This window comes from Onychostoma macrolepis, chromosome 06 (genome assembly GCF_012432095.1).
Source record: "Onychostoma macrolepis isolate SWU-2019 chromosome 06, ASM1243209v1, whole genome shotgun sequence".
Classification (NCBI taxonomy): Eukaryota; Metazoa; Chordata; class Actinopteri; order Cypriniformes; family Cyprinidae; genus Onychostoma; species Onychostoma macrolepis.
This window is the reverse complement of record NC_081160.1, coordinates 25,300,575-25,323,591: the sequence shown is the minus strand read 5'-3', so window position 1 is coordinate 25,323,591 and position 23,017 is coordinate 25,300,575. Positions and strand designations below refer to the sequence as shown.

The 23,017-nt window shown below is 36.8% G+C and overlaps 1 protein-coding gene across 2 annotated transcripts; it reads left to right on the top strand.

The window, feature by feature from the left end:
• The first annotated feature begins 12,196 nt into the window (after nucleotides 1–12,196).
• mdfic2 (MyoD family inhibitor domain containing 2) lies at nucleotides 12,197–21,239 on the top strand. Of its 2 annotated transcripts, XM_058779517.1 has the most exons (5): nucleotides 12,197–12,452; nucleotides 12,544–12,620; nucleotides 14,626–14,796; nucleotides 20,726–20,949; nucleotides 21,052–21,239. In XM_058779517.1, exons 2-5 carry the CDS (start codon nucleotides 12,548–12,550, stop codon nucleotides 21,103–21,105), a joined length of 522 nt encoding a protein of 173 aa, XP_058635500.1. In that variant the 5' UTR covers nucleotides 12,197–12,452; nucleotides 12,544–12,547; the 3' UTR covers nucleotides 21,106–21,239. The 2 variants fall into 2 exon arrangements, with proteins under 2 accessions (XP_058635500.1, XP_058635501.1); XM_058779518.1 differs by lacking the exons at nucleotides 20,726–20,949; nucleotides 21,052–21,239 and adding an exon at nucleotides 17,179–20,694.
• Nucleotides 21,240–23,017: the final 1,778 nt, after the last annotated feature.

Below are 23,017 nucleotides of genomic sequence, written 5' to 3'. Positions count from 1 at the left end.
AACTTTTCACTGAAAGGTTCTTTTGGGAACCAAAAAAATGGTTCTATGGCATCACTGCAAAAACACCATTTTGGAACCTTTATTTTAAGAGTGTAGTCCAAAGTAAAATCTGTGTCCTGAAGCAAAACCAACTGGGAACCACTGGCTTAATGGCAAGTAAGAAACTGTGAAATGACATTCAACTTATGAATTAAGTCCAACCTTCCCTCTTGCAATGTCACTTAAAGTCACTGTTAATTTATTTGTAGCTTAATATTGATGGACAAAGGTCTCCATTTCAGCTCGGAGACACTGAAACAGGTTTATCTGTGCGGGTTATTAACCTTGACCCACTGCAAATCCACTTCACATCCAGGGGCCTCTGGTCCCATGCCATACATTTTTATGCCCTTAAGAAGTTCACCCCAGCAACAGCTACAGTACAGGCTGTCCCATCGCTCAAAGCGCTTTAAACTCATCTTAATTGTCACATGGGAGCCGGCGACGGGCACCTTAATTGATCTGACCTTTAGCTGTGCTTTTTAATTTCCAATCCGCCTTTCATTGTTCCATCTGCCACTTTTAAAACGACATCTGGTTAACTGTACTTTACCGGGTGATCTCTGTTCGGTTATTTTTAAAACGTAATGTATGCTTCAACAGATGTTAGTTTTTATAGACTAGGAGCAAAACGGTGCTCGGATATATTCGCAGTGTCTGCAATAGTTCCCCCAGCAATTCAAATATTGACACCAGGAATTACAAGCCTCTTGGCCGCCAGTGACTCCGCTATTATGTGAAGGCTTCTTATTTTGCAGCCTATTAGCAAACATCAATTCAGGCTCTATTTTCTCTCATCATATGGCATAAATAAAACATAAGCCTGCAGTTTATAAAGCGATAAACATTATTTTGCAGCACAAGACTCATTTTTACAAATATGACTGCTGTCAGCAATAAAAGCAGACAACTTGCTTGAATAAATAACATACAGATGCCGTCGGAGAAAAGATTAAAATATGCTTACTGTAAAACAATTGTGTTGTCTATTGGAAGGTCATACAGCAGAATATCATAATGTAGGCCAATCATGTACAGTTACGTCCTAGAGGCGTTCAAGGATTATTGTTGTGGATGTATAAATAAGTCTTGTACTGCCTTTCTTTGGGCACGCTTCTGTAAATAATAATAATAATAATCTTGGTACATACAGTTACACTCTCAGAAATAAAGGTACAAAAGCTGTCACTGGGGCGGTACCTTTTCAAAAGGTACATATTTGTACCTAAAGGGTCCATTTTGGTACCTTAAAGGTACATATTAGTACTTAAAGTGTACATATTTGAACCTAATAGGTACAAAAGTGTACATTTTGAAAAGGTACTGCCCCAGTGACAGCTTTTGTACCTTTATTTCTGAGTGTGTACAGGCTTTATTTAACATCTCTTCAAATGATGAGTTTCAGAGTTGTGGGTAACATATTATAAATAAAGTGTGTTATGTAATCATATTACTTCTGGATGTAACAAGTAATGTGTTACTTTTCATTAAAAAAAACAAGGCCTTGTCGGCACCAATAGCCTCGTGGTTAGTGCACCGACATACAGCGCAACTGCACTCATGGCGACCCGAGTTCGAATCCCGGCTTGTGGTCCTTTGCCAATCCTGCTCCCCTCTCTCTTCACCCAATGCTTTCATGTCTACTCTACACTATCCTGTCCAAATAAAGGTGTAAAAAATTCCATAAATAAATCTTTAAAAAAAACAAGGCCTCAACAAAAAAGCCTGCATTGTCATGCATTTACATTACATATAAAGAAAATTAAAAAAAATATTTAAATGTGTTAGTTTTTAATCAAAATACTGACACTACAAAAAATAAAAAATAAAAACCTGCAGAAAAAACCCATCATCAATAAACACCACAATTGGTTGCTTTTAATTAGAACATATTAACATAACAATAAAATTAATTAGAACATAGTAACATAATATTGTATTATTATTTTTATGTTAAATTCCAAAGGACAGATGATATTAAAATGAATTTCACTATCAGTAGTCCTCTCTTTTCATCTCCACTTTCTCTGTCACCATGAGGAAAAAACACTAGTGAAAAGATGAGAAGCCAGAGCTTGGGTTCCACAAACTCTTTTTTACATCCTCACACGACGGCTTGTCGATTTTTACATCCCTGCTTGAGAACTTAATTGTCTGCCTTTACATTTTCCAATAGATAAATTTCCTAAAGCACGTATTTTCACGGAGATGACTGTACCTTCAGGGGTGTTAAATTAATGGCATATAATTGACTAATTAAATGCTTATTGATTAGCAAGTTCCTAGGTGATGAGGATGCAGGAAATGGCTACTTTAACGCATGAAAAAGTGCCCATTTTACTCCATTCTCCATCCCAGGAGTACGGAAGACATGGACAACAGATTCTGTGTAAAGAACTGGACCTTTCTGATATCATTTGTTTGTTGTTGCAGTAAATGTACCAAGGATTTCTAAATATCAATGTGGTATTTCAGAGCCACATTTAAATAAAAAGAAAACATCAAGCTGTTCCATTTACTTTCTTCTGTGGAACATAAAAGGAGAAATTCTGAAAACTGTACTAATAACTTTTTTTTTTTTGATGAAATTACAATGAATGAGGACTGAATCTTTCAAAAGCACTATAAAAGTCATTCAACAGCTTTTTGTGAGAATCAATTCAAAATTTAAGTCATTATTCACTGGTAATCCTTCCTGTAGTGAGCTGTTAACCAGATCATTAAGTCATGATGAGTTCAGTTTGATTTGCGAATGAATCATTTAAACCATTTCTGTAAACTGAATCAACTGATTCATTGAAAAGATTTGATGATTCATTCACAAATCGGACATTGCTGCATCTCTCATCAACACACCAAGGTCTGCTTCTCACACAAAGAAGGACATGACAGTCAGAAAACGAACACAACGTTTTCATTTTTTTAATAGTACACTGTTCAATTAATCGAAATAAGTTCTTAACTGCATTTTAGACTTGGGATGCAACGATCTACAAATTGCAATGTGGGATTGGTCATGGCCTCTTTTCCCTGACATAAATGTAAATACAGAACAGGTTAATTCCCTACGAGCTCCGTGTGTTTGTGTGTGTTTGTATTTTAGAGCAGAGAGACTTTGACATGTTTCCTTGCTCAAGGTCAGAACAGCAGCGTTTTCCAGCCACTGATGGACACACGTGGTCCCTCCAGAGCGCGATTGCTAGTGTGCGCGTTCACCCCAGAACATCTGTTCACCACCAGCCCTGACCGCTCTGATCTGACACCACCCTCGGCTTGATCGTACCACCCAATTCCCTCTCCGGGGCCAGATGGCGGCCTGCTCCCTCCTTCATACCCCTTCTCGCTCTCTCTCTTTCCCTTTCTCTCTCTTACTGGAGCTGCTTCTGCGATACCCGTTCAGCCACCCGCCCCACAGGTATCGCCCCAGGCTCGGGCCCTGCCACTCACTGTTGACCAGCCTCTGGTGGCTTCACTGGTCCCTCCTGTCAAAAGACAAATTGTTCGACAGCCTGAGCTTTTATGAATTCAGCCCTGAGGTCTAGGGCTCAGGAAAATAGGTTAAGGAAAATCCTTGGCCCCAGATATCCAACTTTGAGTCGGAAGTCGAGGTTTTCGGAAAAGTTGAGTTTGAGCCGGTAGAAGTCAACAATGAAAGCTGGAGTTAATCACTTCAATTTGGCTACTAAATGTGGTTTGTATCAGGCTGACCACAAGAACAGTAAGACATCACAAAGTCAGTCCATCAAATCAGTGTATTCAGGTGCTTTCAGCAACTTGGGGAATTTAATAACGATAAATTGATTTGGTTATTTGCATGCTCTATTTGCATTTTTAAAATCCATCTAAAATTAATAATATTGCAAATAAGGTAATGGCTCAAACGGAAATTAAAAAATTTTTTTTTTGCTGTGTGCAAATTTCATTTTGCAGGGACAGCAATGTAGGTACCTTTAAAATTGAACTTGATTAGATATATAACAATTATAATGCTCTTCTCCACCACTGGGTCAATTACTGCCATGAAAAAAGGCACAACAACCTCTTTTTAATACATTTCTGCTTCCCACCAGCTCAGACAGTAACGCCATTAAAAAAAATAAATAAATAAAAAAACTTATGCCTAATTACATTAACACAAATTTACATGAATTTACAAAGAACAACAATTCAGATTTACAAAACAGTGCTATTGCTGGGCATATTAAACTGGATTGCAGGTATTTACTGAAAGCATGCACTATTTTGAACTTAAAAGTGTCCCAACTGTTTACTGACTTTGTCCCATTACTGGATAAAAACGAGCATAGAACTGAAGAGATGCCACAAATACGTCCAGGAACATGCAAAATCAACAATTTAACATTGTCATCTACAACAGGAAACGACTCTTGAATCACCTATTGTTAGTGAACATTTCAACGCACCCGCAATCTGTTTAAATTCCAGATTGCACCTTTCTTCACTGTAAAGAGCAGTTACATTCGCAATAGCTTTTTTTTCTTCCTGACCTGAGCTTTCAGGTATTCGGACAGACCGCCAAATCCATGCAAAAAGTTAATTCTGCAGTTTTAACAGCTGAGTAACCCAAACACGCCCGGTTCCTATGCAAACAGCCTAAAAAAAAAAAGTGGCAAAAAGCTGGGTGCTTTCCGACAGTACACATGTTGCCAAAGGCATTTGAAAAGCTGTGGGAGTTTTGGTACAATGCCCTCCTTTAAATGCTCTGGTAACCACAGATGAGGCACAAAAAAGAGATAGGATCATTAAGTGGCCACAACATGAATCTTTTTAATTACTCATCCTTGCCTTAGTCGTTAACGAGAGGGGGAGCCTCCACTGATAATCCGTGTAATTGGACAATGGGCCTCTCTCATTCAGTTATTGACCACTGGCTCTGCTAGTGCACTGATATCTTGCTTTGCTTGCTAAGATCATGAGACTGTTTAATCTACTGTAAGGACTATATATCTTTATTTCACCTTTATTTAAGACATACTGGTTCACTGTGGACATATGCAGTAAATAAAGTATGCATATAAGGCGATAAATTCCTTGTGGTGAAATAACCAATAATATTCACAAATAGCATGCATGATAAAACTCATTCACAAAGAGTCACTCTGAATTAAGTCTAAGCTCTATTGCAACTCAAATGCATTGATGGTTTCATTGGCAATGCAGGGCCAGTGTTAATTAACCCTACTTACAAAATTCACACCTCCAGCTACAGCCATTTTCATAACTGTTCCCAAATATGCCCCTTTTAATTGCTACACAATTAATTCACTCAAATGAATATTTCCCTGGCAAAAAAAAAAAAAAAAAAAATCATTTTCAAATTAACAGCTTTTTCAAATCATTCCACATAAATACAGATAAATACACTAATGTTCCTCTGGAAGTCAATGTGGCATGAAAATTATTTCAGTGTGCTTGAGCAGAGAAAGAGGAATATGGTTTCAGTTAATGAAAGCCTTCCCTTAAAACACTTTTTCATAAAGAAACACATTTAGGTCGATGATACATTTGTATGCTATGCACAAATACCTTTTCAGCAGGAAAAGAATCATTATGAGACCCAAACTTATACCATTTTCTTTTAGCGTATAGTGAATTTTTAGCACTAAGACGATGTATCTGGAACAATAGGTGATCATTTATGCCGTACACTCTCAATGCGCTGCTTTAGGGCCAAAGTACAGCATGTCATTCACTGCAAAATCAATGAGCTCTGTTCTTTGCAAAGACAAAAGTGTCATTTTTCAGAAATACACAGAATGTAAGAATACCAAACCTGCCGTTAAAACTAAAATATATATAGATAACTGAAGATGTAAAAAGTCTCATTAATTGTGGTCATTACTGCTTGAAACTTATTGATTTTAACAATGCGAGAGGTTCAAATAATGTATCTAGTAAAAGCTATTCTCTCTGCCTCGGAGCACAGCGTAATCAACAGATTGTTAGACATGCATTTTCTGTGCCTATGACAATGCCTGATATATGGGGTCGATGAGAGTGTTCCTAATCCATCCATTGCTACAATTTATTAACTTATTATAATTGTATACACAAACATTGTGGTGATTTAGGTGACACGGTGGAAAGATGAAATCCGTTTATATTAAAAGGGGTGCTCACCCCTGAAACACAGAGCTGGCAACACCTTTCAACGGCTGCTTTTAACAACATGGTTATTGTTTTATTGATCAGGATTTTATTACATATTTGACATCCGTGTTATGTGTTAATCGAACAGCGTATAATTTTCTGACACATATTTTACGAGATTACGACCGCAATTAATTTAATAACTATTATTTTTTTGCACATTTCTGTCTGAGCGTGGTTTGTGCTGGAGTGGACCGTTTGTCTTGCTGGTATTGTCAGTCATGTACGTGCTCTCTCAATGGGCTAGTGCATGACCCGAATGGAGGGGACGGAAATGGCCGATGGTACACGCTCCATGGACTCACCTCCACTCCTCTATTCTCGTTCAGCCTTCCATCCTTTTGTTCCAGGGAGTGATATCACTATTAACGGGGCCATTCATTGACACACAATTCCACCGCTCTACACTTAAATGTTCCCATTTTATGGGAAAATTATACGACGGCAAAAGCTTCACTCCTGTATACTTGGGTAATGTGACATTTTTCAGCAAAGGACAAGTTAACCTATAGGATAAAAGAAGAAAAAAATGTGTCACAAGAGCAAAAAGTAGCATCGGTAATATTAATTACAGCACTTTTCTCGCACCTGTGCTACATTTATTGAAAACTAACACAATATCAGTTCTGAAAAGCACAGTACAGGCAATTGCTGTGTACTAAAGTGAGAAATAAGGCAAAAAAAAACTATTCGCACAAAAGGAAGAGACAAAATCAGCATGTGCTCTCATGTATTTCTCAAGAGTACATTTGCTGAAGGTTGCAAAAATCGTACCAGAACTATTAATTAATTTGTTCATCTGATTCTTCATAATTGAAAGATCTTATTAGCCCAGATAATAAAGGCTCTCATACTTTATCCACCTGAACATACAGTCAGCACTGTGCGGACCTCAGACTCTTTAGTGGCCTTGTCAGCAAATGTATTATTTGGAACAGAGCAATAGGTAAGAACTTGCAGGTTTGTCAAACTCATTTTCTATCTTTTTGAAATCTTCACAGCAACTATGTTCTGCAATAATCAGCTTTAAGACCTTGAGTGCCCAAAGGTCCTTCGAACAACTGTAGAATAATTGTTCGTCACAGGTATTTGAAGTCCAAATTGCTTAATAATCATAAATTTAAAGTCAAATATGGTATAGCAAAGACTTAAACGCAGAGTCCTGGTACTTTAAATGTACCATTAGCAATATTAAATCACTGAACAAAGGCAGCTGTAGTCATAATTCTATCTAACATCTGTCAAATTATGCCCCATCTCCAAAAAAAAAAAAAAAACTGCAAATCTAAGATGAAAATGATTTTCTCTGTTTTGCCATATTGCTAAATGTGATTAGTAATTAGCAAAAACAACAACTTAAGGCACATTTTCAGGCCCACATTGAATGTAATTTTGATTCTTTTATTCTTGTACTTGTATTTTGTTGCTTTATGGAAAAAAAGGTAAATTTCATACACTTTCAACTACCACTAGCATTGTACAATTCTAAAGGTTCTTGCACACCGAGTCCGAAATTTTCATATGCATTTTTTCGTATTCATCATCCTTTCCTATCAAAATGCTTGCTACGGATGTGAAAACGCAGAAAATCGAACCTGGTCCAAATTTTTTTATAACAGATGAAAGTTTCAGAGGCAGTGTGCATAAATGTGATCGACACAATGCGAGGTTGTATTTATTTTTTAATGTCCAGAAATAGGCTGAATGGCATCCTTATCTTCCAAGAGACACCTCCTCTTATTCTCAAATCAGTTTGAACATTTGACAACAAGCGAGCAGTTGGTCGCACTGCACTGTTAAAATCATTTAATGAATAATTTGGCGCATACACACCACCATTAAAAGCACATTCGAGCACAACAGTCCAAGGTAAGACATCAAACAGACCCAGGAACACAATAAACCGCTCACTGTTGGAACATGCCAATCAATGAATACCAGCTGTTGTGAACGTTTACATTGCACTAGAGGGTCTTTTACTCTGTTTTGTAGTTGTGGTATGCGCTCTACCTTGAGCGACGAGCATTTGAGATATATCACATTAAAAGATACAGGGGGATCTGCTTCAGATTTGTCCCAATTAACCTTGTAATAAGATGTATCAAAGGCCTTATTAATGATGGTAATGAGAGAGATGAATTGACAGTGTATAAAAACAGTGCTGTATGAAGATAAGCCTGCAGCACTAGTAGACGGAGGGAGACCACACTCATGAAAATGTAGGACAAAAGAGATCCTTACCAGCAAGGACACACACACATAGAGGGAGAGAGAGAGAAATACAAGGCTAGCATTGTGTTACCCTTGACTCTTAAAGTATATATGAATCAAGGAGCTTATTATCTGGTTGACACCATAAGAGAGTTGTTCCCTCCTCAGCACTACTTAGGGCTCACCTCATAATGTGCCTGCGCTTAAACCCAATCATAATCCGTCTTACGCAATAACAACAAGACAATACTTTATTGAGAATGTCTGATGTCATATCATAATTACACTAATGGTAAAAGCTCTCTTTGCAAAAAATTCAAAAGTGCATTTTTACTTGTATGGTTAATTGTTTTCTGCTAAATGACTGGCCTTGGATTTCTTTCATCAAAAAAAAAAAAAAAAAAATGCCATAATGAAGCCAAAGAAATAGAATAAGATTATATAGAGTATTTATATTATATATCTATACATATGGAATTTGGATTATGGAAGTCCAATAATATAAAAGTTCAAAAAGACAAATGTGACTACAAAATATCTAAGCAGGTTAATATAATCTGCTCCTCAGACTGGAATATCTATATTCTACTAGAATATCCATTTAGTGTCAAGACAATATTGCCAGGAATATCAATAATTCAAAAATATTCATCAAAGATGATCATTTTGACTTTGACATCTAATTAAATAAAAAACAGAGAGTCAAATAGTCTGCCTTCAACCAATGTGGGGCTATCAGCTAATAGAAAAAAAATCTATTTAGTCATTTACTGGGTTGAATAACTTCAAGGGTTTTCAGAGCCCCCCTTGGATCACCCTGGGAATTCCCAAGTGAAGCCATCGCCTTAGGAAACCTTCACTTTCTTTGTTTGAGAGAGAATCCCCAACAGATTTAAGTCATATACTGTTTAACTTCGCCAAATCCAATTTCCTCCTTTTCTCATATTCCTGTGATATTTTGCAGTATTGTGAGGCCATTTATCTGTAGTCTTAATTGGAAATTCTGATATCTATTTTGACTGTCCTTGGGAGGGATATTTCTTTGTCATTTTCACTGGAAAAACCTGGTATGATGGCCTGGTCACATAGCTGTCCTAAAACATTTGATAGAAGCTGACAAAACCGGGAGATTTATTGACATTATTAGGAGCCTGATGACATCATAACCTTGTTCGGAAATTGAGGAATTATCTGGATGAGATACAAGTGTCGGGAACAATTGGAAACTTAAAGGTGAAGCGTGTTAATTTTAACCTTACATACACACATATACATATATATATACACTTTTTCAAATATTTATCTTAACAAGCTCAGTGTGCAGAAACAACTGCTTGCTGGCCTATTGTGCCCAGGAAACTTTTCAAAATGAATATTTTTGCAATCTCTTGATGCAAAAGGTGCAGAAATTACACACTTGAGCTTTAGAATCCTTCAAGTAGCTTCATTTTACTCCAATCAATCCATTAGAATCTTAACTATGAGTCTATCAAAGTCATTCTGTTTCAACTCATCCATCATCATGTAAATCTAGGAACTGAGTGTCTGTGTATGGGGGATGGGAAGCTATATTTATCATTCAATTTAAAGCAGCAAGGTTTTTCTCCTTTTATACAAATGAATTAATCTATTTTTGTCATTACGCATAATGTATTTCATTACTGGAGGATAAAAGAGGGGTTAACTCATAAATAATTTAGAGGAAGGGAATCTGGTTGCAGTATAATTAATTATCAACTGGATTTAGAATATGACTCCATGGATGATCATTTTATCTGTCTTTGTCTCAAGGTAAGAAGGAAATGTTCTATGAGACAGAAATACTGTTTTATGAGACAGCATATTGAAACATGTCTGACATTTTACAAAAGTCTGCATGCAAAAAAGCAAACAAATATATATGCATTGTATGTTGTATTTATGATATATAGCTTAAAAACACAGCACTTACTCAACACTTGCTTTTGAAAAGGCATCTGGTCCAGTCTATCACGTATTCATATTTTTTCCATTAACAGGCCCTCTGTTCTGTAAACATATGCAAACAAAACTGATTAAAACTGCGTATCATTGCATGTTGGTCTTAGATGATATATAGCCTAAAAACCGTGCAAGGTTTGATATATTTATCAAATCTGAACTTATTAAGATTGCAATCCTTTAAAGTGATATTTGTTTTTTTTTTTTTTGGATGAAACATGAACCGCACTGAACCTACAACATTTGATTGATTTATTTAAAGATAAAGTTTGTAGCCGTGTTTGTAACCAAAAGTGACCGTGCATTCTGAGTATTCTTCCTCAAGCAAATTTAATGTATTATAGTTGTTGTTTTTCTCTTATCTACTGCTTTAGATGAGGTTATTTGCTACATGACAAACTGCCATTTCATGATAATCATTATGGCACAAAGGAACATTCCAATGAATGGAATCCTTGTGATCAGAGCATAATCTGTATCCTGCCTGTTTTATCCAGCATGCAATATTCTTCCACAGGGTGCTCTTCACACTTAACCAGCACTTGCCGTTGAAGAAGGCATCTGGCACGGTCCACTCCCACAAACATTCCCACATCTTAATTTTTCAATTAGCAGGCCCCTTGTTCTCTAAACATATGCAAACACAGCAGGGCATCCTTTAAAATGCAACTCTAATCTGCAGGCTAGTTAGAGTAAATTGGCAGGCTTGTAAACCTAGAGAAATCTGAATAGAGCTCATTATCAGTTCATCTCTGCTGACTGGCTTTTATATGAGAAGCATGTGTTGTAGAAGCTGAACTATGATTGTTTTGTGTGAATAGGTATGTGTAGACATGTTTGCATGCAATGAAAAAAAAAACTACTGAACTTCACTGGAGTAGTGCTACAGGCTACAGCATAAGGCTCTGAATAAAAAAGTATTTTTTTTCCCTCGTGAAACTCTGTGAATAATGCTGGAAGAAAGTAGATTCATAATTGGGTGTTTCTTCAACTTATGACACATTTATGTCCCAAGGGCTGATTTTTATTAACACTTACAACTTTTTTTCTTTTCTTTTTGTTATATCCAGTCCACATTCAAACTGTCTTGCAAAGTTTCTACCATTCTTTGATTATTTCTTTTTCAAATACCTTCTACGTATAGATTTTATATGGTCACAGACTAAGACTTTCAATATTGCAATATAAAAATCCATTATGAATGAATTATTAAACTTAAAAAAACAGTAAAAAGAGCAAAAATACTGTATTATACTAATATATTTCAATATTTATAGTAGGAATATTATTTATATAATTTTTCTTTTCTTTTTAGGGTTGTTATTTCCACCACAAACAATTACGCAAGTGTTTTTTGTTTTTGAAATTAGTGTACTTGTTTACCAAGTACAGAAAAGCGTCAGAAGAAAAGAAAAAAAGTCAGAAGAAACGAAAAAAAAAGCGAAAATTGCTGTTGGACACTGTTATTAGACAAATTTAGTAAATAGTGGGAGTGTTGCAATTAGACAAATTTAGTAAATAGTGGGAGTGTTAAAACAGTGTTTTAAGAGTTCTACAGAGCCAAAATGCCTACAAGTTAGTTGGCTAATTGTGGAAAAAGTGCGACATCTTCTAGAAACATAAGCATCAAATATGCATATGAAGACGTGTTTGAACACGAATAACGACATGTACCACTAAATTAATCATCTCTGAATGACAAAAATGCTCAAACGCGACGTTATCTTGAGTTTTGTTGTCAAACATAACACACGTGACGTCACGACGTCGTCGCTAGGCTTGGGTGTGTCACACATGTCAATCAAAGTTGCTTCTCTCTCTTTAAACCAGCAGTGACGACTAGCGGGAGTGTGAGAGAAACGAAATCCTCTCATTTGCTTTGATGACAGTACTTCTGTAATTTTCAGTCTCACTAACTTTCTTTATGACTAATCATTGCTAAAATAGCGACGTACAGCTTTATTGTGTTGCTGAAGGCGTGTCGCGCATCTTTAAATCTCTCACGTGATGTTCTTTATATTCCCGTCACTAAGATAAACTGTATATCAATGGTAAGTTTTCATACACAGCTTTAGCAGTGTCTTTGTACTTTTTTCATGATTCGGACCATAAATGACAATTGTTTTGATATCACACTGTTAGACAGATGGCTGGACAAAACTCGGAAATCGAGCTTGATTTGATCAAAACTGGAGAGAGAAGCTCTTTGGTAAAAGCTGGTAAGTTAAATAATAACAAACATGTTCGCATATTAGTCTAACACACTGAAACGATTTTGGTTTGGTGCATGACATATTGAGAACAATGTTTTCTCACTCATTTTGAGATGGTTATTGATTGAAGGGTGCAACAGTGCATTAGCTTTCACAGCAGTTAGAAATAGGTGAATCCTGTCCCCTGTCTTAATGGATCTGTTTTTATCCTTTTTTCACTATGTCTAGCCCTTTCCCTATCCAGTAAATCGCCCCCAAAATGTAGTTTTTATGATGGTGTAGTATGCTCAGTTAAGGGGGGACCGGGGCTAGTTGTCACACTGTCTATTACTCCATAGATCCCCACATTTATTTAACAGAAAGACTTGTATTAGAGATTATACCATGCATAAAATGGTTATGCATGACAGCTGTGCTGTGATTGTGAACAGCTGATAATGGCACACCTGAGAATCTGCTCATTTCGAAGCTGCTGTTTAAATCCTGAGACTGTGTTCTCAAAGAGCATGCGCTCTCCTGTAATAAAACACGAAAGATTAATCTTCTACGTCTGCCATATCATAACACGTTCACTTCACAAAGCGAGAACACAGTGTGAAGACAAACCACAGAACTTTCTGGAGAAACAATTCTTTATCCTCTTTTCTAAATTATTCAATCTGAAGGAGAGAGAAGAAGAAAAAGGCCAATACAGCCCAAAGCCATTTTCATTTGTCTTTCCCCTTCTCTTTTTTATTTTGGACTAACAATGCAGATTCCTCTACGGAAAATATGTCCCGTGTGTTAATTAATCATAAGACATTAAATGTTAAATAAAAGAGAGAAAAGCACATTGAATAATTCATTTGGGATAGGTGGAAGAAAAAATAAACAAGGTAGTGCAGCCAAAGCAATGATTCATTAATAGTTTGCATTCAGATCTGGCAGATTCATTATTGAATGATTTCTGGGCTCACTTTGAGACCAGTGAGAGCACAGGAACACATCTCAGCATGTTTTCTAGACAGGCCTTGATAAACATTGCTTCAGGATGAAAGAACTTTTGAAATGAGAACTGACACAGTGGATTAGAGAACATTGATTCTTCTGCATATATATTGGTAGATTTGTTACTGACAGGGATGGTTAGAGTATTTAACGTGATGTATTTGAGCACCGCAAAAATTACACTTTCTCCTTTGACCAGTTAAATGTGCAGAGACAAATATATAAGTAAGCTTTCCAAAACAAATGTGGCTCTGTGGCACTTTCAGAACATTGCTGTTTGTGTGAGTCGATTCATGAAATGTTGGATTCTGGCTCAGACAATGGCATGAGTTTGGGGCGTGAATATAGAGTGCAACAGTGCCCACCCACATTTCTGCAGATTTGGTTCCAGAAGTAATTTTCCATTTAATTTTTTTTCTCTTAGGGATTTTTCAAAAGTCCTTGTTAAAGAGTAATAAGCCATGAACCAAAGCAACCAGCTATGCAGTGAATCACAACATTACAAACTTTGATTTGAAGCTAAAAAAAACAGTGGCTTAATGGCTTTAATAAGCGTTGCGAATGCGGAACCTGTGTGGAACCATTATTTTTTGCACTCTTACAGTAAAAGTGAATAGGGACCAGGGCAGTGAAGATCTAAAAAGGACAAAAAAAACATAATAAAATTTCCCCATACAACTCTGACACTATATGCAAACTTTTCTGAAGTCACCTCATAGCGTTGTGTGAGGAAAAGACTGAATTTATGTCATTATTTACTGAAAATCCTGCTTTGAAAACCTGGTCCCTGTTCACTTTCATTATATGGATATTCTGCTATAAATATCTAATTTTCTGTTCTTCAGAAGAAAGCAAGCCATACAAGTTTGAAAATTATGACAGAATTTTCCTTTTTGGATGAACTTTTCCTTTAATACTTTAGAGGATTTTATGAAAACCTTTTGTATAAGCGTAAATCAATATCTTGCTCAATAAGTGTAAACATGCAGATTATTCCAAAAATCTTTCTCTTTTGCAATAACAGAGGTATCCAGCACTGCACCCGGAAGGCTCTCACCCATTCCTGAGCTGGATCCCTGGGAGAGAGAAGCAGAAACAAGCTCTACAGAATTCACATACTCCTTATGCTCGGTGGACAGGTACAGCACTGGCTCCTCCTCCAGCAGCTCCCTATCTGACTCCCAGGAGAGAGGAGGTGAGTCACGCATCATCACACCTGGCCAACTTCCTCTTTCCCAGACCACCGTACTGCCCTAAAATGCTCTAATGAATAATAATTACAACGTCAACTGCCACCGTGAATTGTCTTGTATTAAAGTTCCAACTCCTAATTTTCTCTCAAATGAGCACTAATTTTATACATTATCTTGTTTAAAAAAATCCTTTGATTTTTAAAAAAAAAATGTTATGAATTTATGTGTTGCCACAAGCATATAATTATGCATTTTTAAATTGTAAATTATTAAAATCTATCTATAATTTAAAATGAAAACTACGGAAACGCATGTGATTTTAAAGCTGTCTACATCAGTTGAATAACTGAATTAAGCAGCACATTCGATTAAACTTACATATAGAGATGAATTATTAAAGCCATGCTCTGAGAACTCTTGTGCATGACTATTGTGATTCAACAGCTTTTTCAATATGAAATTAATTAGAACAATATATTTCCCCTCATTCAGCCGGTAGGTTCAGATGAGTTAAGGTGCAGTCATTATGTCGTAGTGTCATGGTTTACACATGCGTTACAATGCCTTTCCTGGTACAATATTCAGAGGTTAATCTAATTCCTACTCTTATGCTCAGAGGCAAGGGTATTTTGTCCCACATTATGCTCAAATCTACTTAAAGTCTTGAAAGCCCCATTTGAAGCTTGGTTTATCTTATTTTTTTTTACACAAAACCCTGGGCTGTGTGGAAATTTTTTTTAAAAACAGACCATCACATTAAGTCGACTACACTAAAATCCCCCTAATTTTTTGATTCTGTGTCGTCCCCCTGTTTATGTAATCACCTGGAAGCGCCTGGAAAGGAAAAACACCTATACAGACAGATGATAATTGATTACATCTCCACACAGCTCTATTCCTTCTCTCTTTGGAAGGAAAAGGTGATTCAGTAAATTATGCATGTGTACAGAAGTGCCCAGCGAGAGCTGGGAGGCTTTTAAACTGTTGTATACAAGAGGTGCGGACAGACTCCAGGTCATTAAGGGCCTTTGAGTGTCTATCCCCATCAGCCGAGATCCCAAGGTAAGAGTTTTCAAAGAGGCATTTAGGTTCTATAACATATGCCATCGTGCCATGTCATTCTGAGCATTTCTGACATTGTTGTGCTTTTTGACATACGACAGTAAAAGAATGTGTGTTAGACATATTTGATCATTTCAATTCTAAATGGATGCATATTGTGATGTATTGTTGTAGTGATAAAGCCTGCCTGTTAATGTTTAAAAATTTTCAGCAGTATTTTTTCCAATGCTGTTTCTTTGTATATTACAGATGTTTACGGGTGTTTCTTTTAACTATGGATACTTTGGTCTTGTAACAACTCTTTCAAAACACATTTCTCTCACTAGTTTATTTAATTTTCCCACTAACAATGTCCAATGATTTATATACAAGCATCACAGGAGAATTCTGTAATTTCTGTCATATTTCAGACATTTCCATCACATTATGCATTTTGTTTGATAACATGCAGTGATGGAAATAAACAGCAGTGGAAATTAAATTTGAAACCTTTTAAGCTGTCTGTTTATAATTTTATAGTTCGCATTTTGTAAATAAGCACCCAAAATTATCTAATATTTATATTTTTTTCTGCCTGAAACCCTCAGAACATTAAAGTACTAGTATTTTACCCTATAGGAATTTTTCAAGCCTCTTTGTTAAAGAGGCAAAGCCTTGAATCAAACCAACCATCTATGATGTGAATAACATTACAAACTTTGATTTGAAGCAAGAAAAGTATTTGAAAATCAGACAAAAAGAAGGAAAGAACTACAATACCATGAAGCATTATGAACGACATAAGCAAGTTAGCAATGACAGATAAATATACAACTATTGATTTAAAGATGTTGATTGTGCATATAAAAACAACATATTTTAAGTTTATTGTAGAAATATGCTTATATATATATATATATATATATATATATATATATATATATATACAAATATTTTTAAAAAACCTGAAACCCTTGGAACATAAACGTGCTTTTAGTTGAAAAAAAACCCAACTAATTATGAAGCTTGAAACTCATCAAACTTTTATTTTAGTCGATTGGTTTGGCAAGAAGCACCACACATGGCCATTTTTTAACTGCATCAGTACTTGTATTCATTTATTTTATTTGTTCAGGCCTTTTATTTTCATGACATATTGCCAGCATCTGTAGCATCATGTTTCTACTAACTAAACAGATACGAACTACAAGTGTACTCTCCATTTGGAAGGTTTTACATGCTTCTTTTAAATACACTTCCTGCAGCTGTGAATAAAGTATAGATGCTTTAGCATTCCCTGTTGACTGCCCACAATCCCATGATTTCTTATTCTTGTTGTTCAGAGTTCTGTGCCGGGCTTGTGCTGAATTGTCTCTTCTGCCGATTCTACGACTTGTTCCTCATGCTACCTGAAACATGTGAGCGAGCTGCTAACTCCATCTGCCCTGCCTACATGCTTTTCTCTCCGCCCTCGGAACCTGCGCACAATAACAACTGGAACTGCAGTTGTGATTTTGACTGTGGCCTTATGGACGCCTGCCACGAAACAGGGGAATGTCTTGAACTAGCGATGGAAATTTCGGAGGTTTGCTATCACTGAGGTGCCTGCAAAACTGAAGATATTGCATTGTTGGGAGAAAACTTTACAATTCCACATCACTTTGGGATAAAAATCATCCAGAACACTACAGTCTATGTCAAGCCAAGCTAATGTATGCTCATTTGGACCTAGCATAATTGAAAAAAGTCATTCTAGGTTGGAAAATAAATGTAAAAATGACAAGCTACTATTAGTGATTTCTGCACAACTAGCAACAATTTCGACTCTTATATCTAACATAGCCCAGCCTCTAAACTCACGTCATTGGTTAAAATGGTAGAGAAGCGCCTCCAAGTTTTCCGATTGGTTAAGGTGAGTGTCTTTCACTTAAATAAGACAAGACCTCCTGTAAAACAGGCTCCTTGACAAAAAGTGTGTTTTGACTCCCACTATGGAACGGATCAAATACTGAGAACAGAAATAAACTCACAAGTACTTTCAGGTTTGGCATGGAAAGGCTGATAAAATGATACTATCAGCTTCACTAGGTAAACAGTTCTACACAATAACAGGCCCTTGTGCCAACGTATGTCGATTTTTATCACAATGAAGAGCGAAGTGGAGAGAAAAGGCCTTCAGTGTGTCCCTGTGTAGATGGCTTGTTTAAACTAGAGTGCAGTTGTTAACAGCCGGTTTGAGACGGTGTTTTGTAGGACACTTGTCCTTCTAGGGCCCATCAACCTTTGTTCTTCGTTCAGGAAGACTGCTCTCTCGAGTGCACGGCGACGGTGTAATAGATCGTTTTTGTCAGTGCCAGGCTCTCGTCACGTAATGGGGAAAGCGACACTTTTGTGCATGTGTTTGTGTGTATGTAATTCAGGCATCTCTTTCAGGGAGAGGTCAAGGTAAGAGAACGATCACGCCAGGCAGTGGGCTGGAGTGTTATTGTGTTATCTTGGCTTGCTAAACATTTGTTTTCAGTTATCAGATAGAGATACCAAAGGAGTAACCGGGTTGTTCAAACAACAGGAAAACCTCAGCGCAGTTAGCCAAGAAGTGGGTAGTGCTGGTTTTTCCTCCATTTTTGTGTAAAACAAAAATCAGTCTAATCAAATTGCTGGATTGTCACATTAAGCTCTTTCACTGGATTTACCAAATTAGTAGCATATATCATATCATATCTTAGAATTTTGTTTTTGTTTTGATTAAAGGACTTGCTAGCATGTAAAATTGATATCTACAAGAAAAACTGTATAGCCCGTTTTGTTATCTGCAAAATATATTTTTGTGTATATATCTGTATTTTTTCCTGTTCATACATCTGTGTATGTATGTATATATATATATATATATATATATATGTACACACACAGTGGTGGCCAAAATTGTTAGAACACTTGCCATATTTAAAAGGTTTCAGTTGTTTTTATTGAATTGGCCATTATAATACCCATAAAAACGAACCATTGCCGGAACTACCTGCGATGGAATGAATCTGCTGGAACATTAAAAATGATGGACTGGCCCCCTCAAAGTCAGGACCTCAGCCCCATTGAGCAAATTTGGAGTGAGTTGGAAAATAAACTGGACAGATCTATTGTACATTCAAAGGAAAGCCTTTGGCTTGAGTTGCAGAAGGCATGGGATAACATTAGCGTTGAAGTTCTCAGGAAATATATTGACACTATGCCAGAGAGATGTGCTGCTGTAATTGCTGCAAAAGGTGGACATACCAAATATTAATGTTAAAAGTGGATAAAAAAATAGTACGAGTCACTTCTGATATTTGTTGTGCTCGGAGCAACCATCTGCATGTTTCATGGACATTATGAAATTAAATCATGTTTTGGAGGCAAAAAAGGTAAATATTTTCAGATCTGTCAGGTGTTCTAACAATTTTGGCCACCCATATATACATATATATGGAATATTCAAGAATTCATTTGTGATTAGTTTGCTTTCACTTTTCTTATGCACTGCACTTACAATAGTTCACTTAAAATGCTCTCTAAAAAGACTTTAGGAGCCGGTCACATTTTCTCTGACATAAACTGTGCCTGAGCAAACAGATGCCTGCTTAAACGGTAAACATCTGCATGTCTACAACTTTTGGATCTCTGTCAAATTACCTGATAGCTGTGGGAGCCACAGGGGCTGTTGGGCTTCACTAATGGTTCTGCATATGGTCTTACCATCTATTAAAGAACTTCCCAAAAATTAATTTTATTTCTTTGCATCTGTGACTTCTTTTCATTGTTGATAATGACTTTATGGCTGTGGTACCAATCAGGGCATGAATCCCACTACAGCCCAGGAGCTACCCATATATCATAAAAACCAGTATGCTAAAAACCACTCCATACACCAAAACAACCCTACAGCAGTGCTCTAGCAACTAACCACAATGCCTTGCACTGCATGAGCAAGTCCAAGTCAATGTTACTGAATGTGTTAAAAAAAGCAAAATCTTGTGTAAATAAATTGATATGGTAGCCAAAAAATAGCAGTTCTTGAGTTCTTATCATGTGAAATGATCTCTGAATCATGAATGCTGAACTATGTAGGTGTGAAGTCCATTATCCCTTATTTCCCAAGATTATTTAGTCCCCAATAGGCTATCAAACAACTCATGGCTTTTGAATCTGGGCCATCCGAGTGTGGATGTATGTCAGCCATATACACAATCAAAAAGTGAGCTCCCCCTCTTATGAACTAGGGTGGGTTTTATGCCTTTGGGCTATGCAGACGTTCAATCCCAGTGTGTGTTTCACAGGCCCATCAAGCCCATGGGCTCATATCAGAGATACCTTTCAATCAGTAAGAGATCCCCATCTGACATGACAGGTGATTTTCCTCTGCGTCCAATTAATAACCTCATTTTAACAATTAACAGTGGAGGATTGTGGAAAGCCCTGCGGAAAGCGAAGGCCTGAGGGATTGGTAGCAGTTTTAGGTTTCGCTGAAGCAAAGCAGATCCCCCTAGGTTGGCTCCCATCATCCCCGGTCATAAGGCCACGCCCTTTTCCAGGTGTTGCCCTATGAGAGGTCTCCGAGGACGGGACGAGGTTGAAGATGGGCAGGGGTGGGAGAGCGCATATGGCAGGGAATGATGGAGTATGGAGTGAAACCTCTCTGCCTTTACACCCTGCGGAGAAGAGGAAATTAAAGACCAGGCGGAGGGAAGGAGAGCGTTAGGGGGTGTTTGTGGAAGGAAAGGGTGATTTAAGTGTCAGGACGGGGGGGATGGGACTGTGGAGTTAATTACTGAGTAATGAGGGACAATTTATTGTGTTCTTGTTAGACACATCAAAATGCCTATTGTGAGACTCTCTGTTAATGTGTCCCCTTAGAGCTTGGTGCTAAAGGTCCCAAAAGCTTGTCTGGAGCTTTAGTAGCCCGCCTGAGTCTGATGCAGCCATCCTGGGACCCCAAGGGCCCCGCGGAGCCACTGAAATACCACCAGGTGCTTTTAGTGTCGGTCCCCGAGTCAGGAGAATTTATTCCGAGAAATAATGAGAGTTGCATTAGCAGAATATCGATCCCCCTCAGTGTGGCCTTCCCTCATGAGCCTGCGGTAAGTCTTTAGAGGCACCTCTCAACCCCACTAAATCTCCACTTCCTCAGTTATAGCCGTCTCCTGTTGTTTCCTACCTCGTGTCCATCTGTTTTATTTTAGGTCAAAGTTTGTCGTTCATCTCTGGAGGTGATATTTTTTTTCTGGAAATATTAAAACTTGAAAAAGAAAGACGTGATTAGATGTTTGATCTCTCTATGTAATGTATAGTAAAACAATGAGAAAAACATATATGCTTTAAAATCAGAGCTGTACAAAATATTATTAATGCCAATATTTTACAAATAAAATAAGTATTAAAGTTTGGGGTCAGTAAGTTTTTGTTGTTGTTGTTGTTGTTGTTTTTAATTAACATACACACTGAGTCTGAAATTTTTGTATGCATTTTTTTCGTATTCGTCTTCCTTTGCTATCAAAATGCTTACTACGGATGCGAAAACGCAGAAAATCGAAAAATAGAATTTTTTATGACGGACGAAAGTTTCAGAGGCAGTGTGTAAACAGGATTGACACAACGTGAGGTCGTATTTATTTTTTAACATGCGAAAATTTCGGACTGAGTGTGCAATGACCTTTACAGTGAAGACAAAATTACAATATGTGTGTGTGTGTGTCTGTGTGTGTGTGTGTGTATACATACTGTATACACACACCCACACACACACATATATATATATATATATATACACATACACATATTTTGAACTATATACACACATTTTCTATTCATCAAATAATGAAATTATTAAAATCTGAAAAACAAAATATTTCACAAAAGCACAACTGTTTCTTTAGCAGCAAATCGGCATATTAGAATGATTTCTGAAGGATGTTTTTTTAATTAATTTATTTTATTTTAAAAACGTCACGATGAGCATAAGGGACTTATTTCAAAAACATTTTTTAAACCAATCTTAGTATGTAATTTAATAATAATTATGTAAAATATAACATTTTATATAATTAAATTATATACAATTCTTATTAATTTAGTATGATTTTAATAACTATTGTATTTAGGTGGAAGGTTTTCATAAGGAGAGAAAAGAAATGACGCAAAACCTTTTCAACTGTTCAGTGAACTAAAAGTGCATGTGATTCTCAAGGCCACTTCTAATAGACAATTTGAGGAAAAATCATCCTTCAGCCCTTTCCTAGAGAGCGAAACCTCAGCCTTTGATGTGGTGCACGTGAAATCAGACCACAGAACAAAGCTTCCGTCACCAACAGCCAGATATCAAAAGCGATCCGCACCATTATTATTGAGTACCTGTCATGCGTGATTCACAAGCAGCAGTATCAATAGAGATATGTATGTCTGCATGACATATAAACCCCAAAGGAGACGATATAAATAAAATCATCTCTAAATAACACAACGCAAGCCATTGTGTTCAAATGAAACATGCTTAAAATGCTTATTTTTGGTTTTCTTCAACAAACTTGCATAACCAACATCTTTTTTTCTTCTTCGCAGCAGATCATAATCTAAACCCAGTAGTAATGGCATTTCTAATCTGTGATAATGCAGTTCTAATCTGAATTGTGTTCCTTGTTTTGTAGCTCAAATGAATATGTTCCATCAGCAGCTGAATCTGCCTTTGAAATGATCTCTCTGGACGCACGAGTAGAATATGGAATGTCTATAGAATGCAAATGAGCTTTCTCTGGACGTGCATAAATTAAGCAATGAGGTTCCAGCAATAACACAAGGCTGTGAGGAGCATCTATTAATAGATTAATAGAATTTGAAATGAGGCTTTATTAACGACTCCACTCCGAGAACAGGATTCCTCCCTTGGTGTTTTAAGAGCCGGTGGAACCAAGTCTCTGTCCGGTTTATCATAATGGAAACCTTCTACAGGAAAATGCATCACTTTTTACATTACAAACAAGAACTGGATGTGCTGAAAGTGCATTTTAGTGCTTTCTTTATAGCACAGTTGAAAGCGAAAGACACCGCAGCAACTTATGGGTCACATTTACAGTGCTGTGCTAACATATACCGTACGTTGACTAATACATTATCGAACTCCTCTTGAGTGGTTTTCTAAGATATTTTCGTCGT